The sequence below is a fragment of the Rattus norvegicus genome, chromosome 2 (assembly GCF_036323735.1).
Source record: "Rattus norvegicus strain BN/NHsdMcwi chromosome 2, GRCr8, whole genome shotgun sequence".
NCBI lineage: Eukaryota > Metazoa > Chordata > Mammalia > Rodentia > Muridae > Rattus > Rattus norvegicus.
This window is the reverse complement of record NC_086020.1, coordinates 120,614,090-120,620,731: the sequence shown is the minus strand read 5'-3', so window position 1 is coordinate 120,620,731 and position 6,642 is coordinate 120,614,090. Positions and strand designations below refer to the sequence as shown.

The window sequence follows — 6,642 nt, the reverse complement described above, 5'->3', positions numbered from 1 at the left end:
ATGGCGCTTGTCATTATTTCAGTCTGCAGCCTTCAGATGGGCAAACAGGTTTGAGGCCATTGGCCAACAAAGAGTAACAGGTTCAGCATCAAACTCTCCTTTGACAGATAAAGTTGTTCATTATCAACACTGAACTGGCAAAGAATTTGAAGGAATGTACAAGGGGGGCTCTTCTGGCATCTTGAAGTAAAGTTTTATCATATGGAATTGGTACCAGAATACTACAAAAACAAAAGGCTTCCTCTGATTACTGTCTTAAGTGAATGCAAGAAACTCATGTTCTTAAGAAGAATGAAACACTCTTCCTTTTACACTTGATCTTAGCCAAAAGGCCGAGAAGTGATACACTCTTCCTTTTAAAGCACCGTTCTGAGCCACAAGGCAGAATGAGCAGACCAGTGGATGTCTGACTTCTTACTGTGCTGCTGGGAATGGAGTCTAGGTTTCCAAACAGTTTGCTACTGAGCTATGCCCCAGCCCTATTCTTCATTATGTAGAATATAGGCTGCGTGTTTATGCAAGTCTTCTTAACTAAATAAAAATAGTGAATGCTCAGAATTTCCACCAAGCAATGCTAGACCAGATGGTGGCCAGTGGAGTTCTGCTCTGCTCTTGGTGATTTTGTAGTCCCTCATATTTAATCAGCATGGTGGACAGTGCATCAATGCCATAAGAGATATAAAGCATGCCCACTCAATGTCATGCCATTGCATGCATACTCTCTACGACATTCTAGCAGTAACAGTACCATCTTCCTATAGTCTGCTGAGTCTGTATGTAATATTCCAACTCTACAACATGGATGGTAAGTATTATCCCTTTAACACACTTCCAGGATAGTAGGTCATCTGAAATATAACCCTGTGATGTCTAAGTGTAAAAGAGGAGCTGTTTATGAAGATTAATGTTCAGCGAACATGGATAACCTAGTATTCTTGCATCAGTGAAACAGATAAGCCAACAGCTAATCTGTACATACAGTCAATCGTCATTCTCACTGTGTTACCGGCAGCAAAGGCCACAAGTCCCACTCACGCAGGATGTGGGGGGGGGGGGGGAGCTGCAGGACAACCTTCGAGCAATTACCACCTTCTCAAGAGGACCTGACAACAAAGCCTCGCCATCCTCTTCCCCGTGATCTTGGGTGTGCACAGAATCACATGCAGAGAGGCAGGTGGCCGTAGTTCTTTAGTAGTCACTCACAGCTCCCAAAACAGTGTTTGTACATAAAACAAGTAACACTGAGTCTCAGTGACAGACGAGCTGGAAACTAGAATTTGAGACTCAGGGAACTAAACTAAGGCCAGTGTGGACCTGATGACTCACTCATGGCTTTAACTTATTGCTGATAACTTATTGCTGTTTAGGCTGTTTCATTTCCCTTTAATGACCATGCCTGACAATGTCCCTTCCAATGGGACATAGCATAATGCACTGTATTGTGTCAGTCTGCCCTCAATCAGATAACATGCAGTAACAGGATCCTTAACAAAAGGCCTTTATTCTCAAGGTTGATTTACAGCAAGTCAAGAGCAATTGTAAGTGGGCCAAAGGAAGACTTTATGGCTTATATTTCAATTTATATAATTAAATATATTTGCAATATTTAAACACTGTCCAAACTTGTTTTTTATTGATACAATTGAACTTTACAATATTGTCATAAAACTATGAACAGAGTCTCTGGAGAGGGAGGAAGGTAATAATGGGGGGAAGAGAGGAGGGGGTGTGGTAGGATTTAAATATATTAGCCAGGTTGAAGCATGCAAAAGATAAGACAGATGCAATAAATTAATATGACAATGGTATTGAATTTACCCACTACAAGTTTACACAGTTGGCCACAAAAATATTAGCAAACACCAATTTGAGGTCTAGTGAATGGCCCTAACTCTGACTTGGACATGAGATGCAAAACTCCCTTTGCACTTGTAGGATCAGCTTCAGTGGTGGTGTTACAGCATGAGTTTGGTGTCAGTATAAGCTTACTACCCACACTGCAAAAGACAACGGTTGGAAACATGCTCTGTGACTTAAAAAGCACTAATGGATTAACAACACAGGTCACTGAAGGACCAAAATTCCTTAATATTCACATTAACTTTCCCCACGAAAAGCTTCAAATATAATCTAATAAAAAAAATAGAGTTCTCAAGGCAAATCTTTAGCATAATTTACAGAAGCAGATTTAAATAGAAGAGTCCCAAACCACACTCATCCTAAACTACGCATAACCAAGAATGACCCCTTTCTCTACCTTGATATTAAAGTACAGTGGCCTCAGCAAAGGCTGCAATACCACCAGGAGTCCCATGAGCAGAAGGGACAAAGCAGACAAAGAGATTGTTAGGATCTCTTTATTTCCAAATTGTAATATATTCACATTCAAACTAAGGGGAAGGGGAAGGGTTCATGTGATTGCCTGTTTCCCAGGGACTCTGAGAAAGTCTCAACTCCTCAGAGATTCCAGAAAGTAACTGTCCTTTAACAACAGGGTGGTGACCCGAGACCTGAGGACAAGTGAACTTGATCCCACAAAGTCCTACTGTCCCTCTAACAAGTTGATGAGTCCATTGGCGAGAGAGTCAAGATGCTCCTGTCATTGGTATAGAACGGATCCGACGCACTCCACAGCCTGAAAGGAACAGGAAGAGTTAGTTGGGTTCACCATAATCACTATTCAGTGGAAAAAGAAAATGAAATGAAACCAGGACCTAAAGTAAAATGTAGGACTAAAATACAATTTAAAATTTAAAATAAACACTGATTCATTTCTTTTTTTTTTTTTTTTTTTTTTTATTAACTTGAGTATTTCTTATATACATTTCGAGTGTTATTCCCTTTCCCGGTTTCCGGGCAAACATCCCCCTCCCTTTTTTTTTCAATTTTAATTTAATACAAAAATGGCAATTTTTATTGTCCTGCAATGGTCAAACCAAATGGAAAATGGTAATTCCATTTTCAATTGTAGAGTCAATATAAATGCATTGATTTAAACACTGATTCATTTCTTAATGCTAAAGAGTTTTTCAGTGTAACACTGAGTCCTGTTCTAGATTGTATAAAAACTTGAGAAAAATTGTATGATAGCCATACAGAAATGAACTCCAATCTATGATGAATTTATTACCAGTGCCAGTTTCTAGGTGATAGCTATAATGTGCTTTTGAAATCTTTTTTTTTTTTTGAAATCTTAATAACCAGAGAAGAAGCAAACTATTAAGAATTGCACACATCCAGGTGCTAGGTGCCAGAGGATGGAAACAAGGGAGCTGACAGAGCGTCTGCCATGCAAACACGGAACCTAAGTTTGAACTCACAGCATCTGCCTAAGAAGCAGAGCCTGACTGTGTGAGCCTGGGAGGCCAGCCCTGGAAGGCGGAGACAAGGAGGTCCACAGGCTCACTGGTGAGCAGCCGTACCAGACTGGTAGATACTGGGTTCAGGGAGAGACCATTATCATACACAAGGTGGGGAACAACTGAGGGACAAGTGCACTCCCGCCTCTGGTACAGACACAAACACGCAGGCACGCAAGCATGCATGCGCACATGCACATGTACTCCCACACAAGAAGGTACATGTACACCACACATACACAAACAGCAAAAGTAAAAAAAAAAGTTTAGTTTTATTGAAAAATGAACTTGTATTTGGATATTACAGAAAAACAAATAAAGCTACCAAAAGTCTTTGGAATGAAATAGTGAAATTCATATCACTGGTTACTTCTCTTCGGGTATAAATTCTATTCTAAGGATTTTAGCTTTATTACTCTGAATGTTGTCAGTGGTTAGCATCAGAGGGTATCAAAGACACTTGCGGTTCTTCACTAGTATAGAAGGCTGATTGACAGACAAGGCCTGAACTAAGCAAGTCAGCATCATACTTACAGCTGTCGGTTAGAATTACCCTGAATTAACTTAGGATGGAGTAATAACTCCATAAAACAGATTGCCACACTTAAAACACATGCCCTTAGCCCAGGGACAGTGTAAAAACCAAACGTGCATAACTTTAAACACATAGCACACAGCACTACGAGGGTCTCCACCTTCCTTAGGCAGGGCTAAAGCCGGGACTCATTTGTACCCAGCCTCTCTTTTCTCACGGACTCTCTGTGTATCCAACTTAGGCTTAAGTCAGTGGCCAGGTAATGCAATTGCAGAAAGTCTGTATCCATTTAAGAGTTGTTTCATCATGGTTTTCAGAGAAGCCTAGGACCCTCCACCTTGACTGAGGAGGGTCCTGTTTACAATTCTCGAGCACAGAGAACTGAAATCTGGCAGGTACTAGGCAGCCAACATAAATAAAAGTAAGACTATGACTATCTCTTACTGAGTATGGGGAAGCAGGGTTCTTTTAACTGTAACTGCCTACACCCCAATGGAGTTAAATGTTCAATTCTAATCAGCAGGAATCCTTCCTTAGTTTTTCCTCTTTGCAAACACTGCTTACACAGAGAAAAATTGATCAGGTGATGTCTCCTTTGTTTTTCATCTTTTCAAACACACATGCATGCGTTCATGTTAGATATTACTTTGAAAAACTATTCAACACCAGAAACACCGACTAGCTAATGATTTCTTCCTTCCCTCACACTCCCCTCCCAGGGCCTTCAACATGCTAGGAAAGTGCTTTACCAGTCAACTGATAGCCTATCTCTGTATTACTTTTGAATTTTGAGGCAGGCTCACTCTACGTTATCTAAGCAGGCCTTGAACTTGCAAACCTTCTGCCTCTGCTTCCCACATGCTGAGGTTGGCAGTGTCTATTATGACGATGGTTAATGTATTAACTGTCAGCCTGACAATCTAGAATCACCAAGGAGATGACCTGTGGGCATGTCTGTAGGATTATCTTGATTACATTAATTGATAGAAAGTGGAAACTGTGTGAGACCATAGCTTCAGCAGGGGATCCTGGATTGTATAAAATGGAGAACAAAAGATACCAGCACCAACAACAAAATGAGTAGAGCAAGAGCATGCATTCATCTGTTTCCTGACTATGGAGGCACCGTGGCCAGCTGCTTTACACCTTGAATGCCCTGCCATGATGGACTCTGCCCTTGGACTGAAAGCAAAATAGGCACTTTCTTCCTTAAGTTGCTTTTGTCAGAGCGTTCAATCACATTAACAAGAAACGAAACTACGGCAATCACAATGCCAGGTCTCTGTTTTGTTTGTTTTTTTCTGTTTTTTTTTTTTTTTTTTTTTTTTTTTTTAAGAGTCTCATTAAGTGGTTCAGGCTCAAACTAAGATCCCCTTGTCCCAAATTCCCAAGTATCTATGACTAACAGTAGGTAATTCATTATGACTGGAAGTAAAAATTCAGAGATGTCGGTCAGTGCTCAAATACAGCTCCTTAGGATAGAACGTGGTGGACCCTTACACGGCACCTTGATGCTCCTTTGGAAACTGAACGTACTGTAGGATATAGTCCCTTAGCATAAGATAAAAATGTAGGAAGTCTTCTGTGTCTGGATAGTACGAACTGAGTAGATGGCCCGTGTGCATAGGGAAGCTGTTTGGTCTCCAGAGATGCTCAGTATTGTTAATGGTAACGCAGCCCTGAGTTGCCACATCTTATCCTGGAGGGCTCACCCTTGCCTGTCCTTTCAAACTGGACATGAGCCACAAATGTAGAATAGAGGCAGTTTCATATCGAAACATAAATACTAAAACTATTTCACACATACATGTAGAAACTATGACTGTCAGAGTATGATACAATGGGCTACAGTAATTTTCACACAGCCTTCTGAAAAACACCAACTCGCTCAGTGCCTTGTGACTGTCTGCACAGAGGTTTTGGGCTGCTTAGCTAGGAGGAGAAAAAAATGGCAACAGTAATCAAAGGCATAGCCTGAGATGCTGATAGCCCTGGAAGCCATTTGGTGTCTGCCAGTGAAAGAATTAATTACTAAAGCAAACCTTTAACTAGGGAAAACCACCTTAGAAAAAAGAACATGGCATAATTCTCAGTAAACAGAAATAATGACAATAATAACCACCTTTAAAATGACATGCTGAGGGCTGGAGAGATGGCTCAGTGGTTAAGAGCACTGACTGCTCTTCCCGAGGTCCTGAGTTCAATTCCCAGCAACCACATGGTGTCTCACAACCATCTGTAATGGGATCCAATGCCCTCTTCTGGTGTGTCTGAAGACAGCTACAGTGTACTTATAGATAATAAATAAATCAATCAATCTTTTTTTTAAAAGAAAGAAGACATGCTGAAATAAATCCAGTAACTCCGAGGTGCATGGTCAAGGGTAGTTGGGGAAAGAGCAGTAAAGGGGCAGGCAGGGGCTCAGAGCCTGCAGCTGACTAAGAAAGCAGGCGTGCACAGAAGACAAGGGAAGGCGCATTAAAAATCAATTCTAGTCTTTTAATCGCTGGCAGGTATTTCTGTCTAAAGACAATTTTCTACTGAAGTAAAAACTATGTAAAGTTCTAATATACTATCTGAATCTAAACTCCATCTTGGTTCCAAGCAATAAAGAATGTCATCAGGTAAAATAATAGTGTAAGACCTTTCTGATATGTCTTCTTTTCAAACATCTGTGTTTAAGATACCAATATCCCAATACATTTACCTGTTCATCATAATCTGTTTATATAGGATGAAATTTCTGCT

At 40.6% G+C, this 6,642-nt stretch overlaps 1 protein-coding gene across 4 annotated transcripts in view; it reads right to left on the bottom strand.

Moving 5' to 3' along the window:
- Window positions 1-1,482: 1,482 nt before the first annotated feature.
- Atp11b (ATPase phospholipid transporting 11B (putative)) overlaps window positions 1,483-6,642 on the bottom strand; it is a 105,715-nt gene continuing 100,555 nt past the window's right edge. For all 4 annotated transcript variants that reach the window (XM_039103615.2, NM_001427027.1, XM_063282060.1 and 1 more), the window contains one exon: window positions 1,483-2,635. In XM_039103615.2, coding sequence (XP_038959543.1) covers window positions 2,600-2,635 — 36 coding nt within the window. In that variant the 3' untranslated portion in view covers window positions 1,483-2,599. The remainder of the gene's footprint in view (window positions 2,636-6,642) is intronic.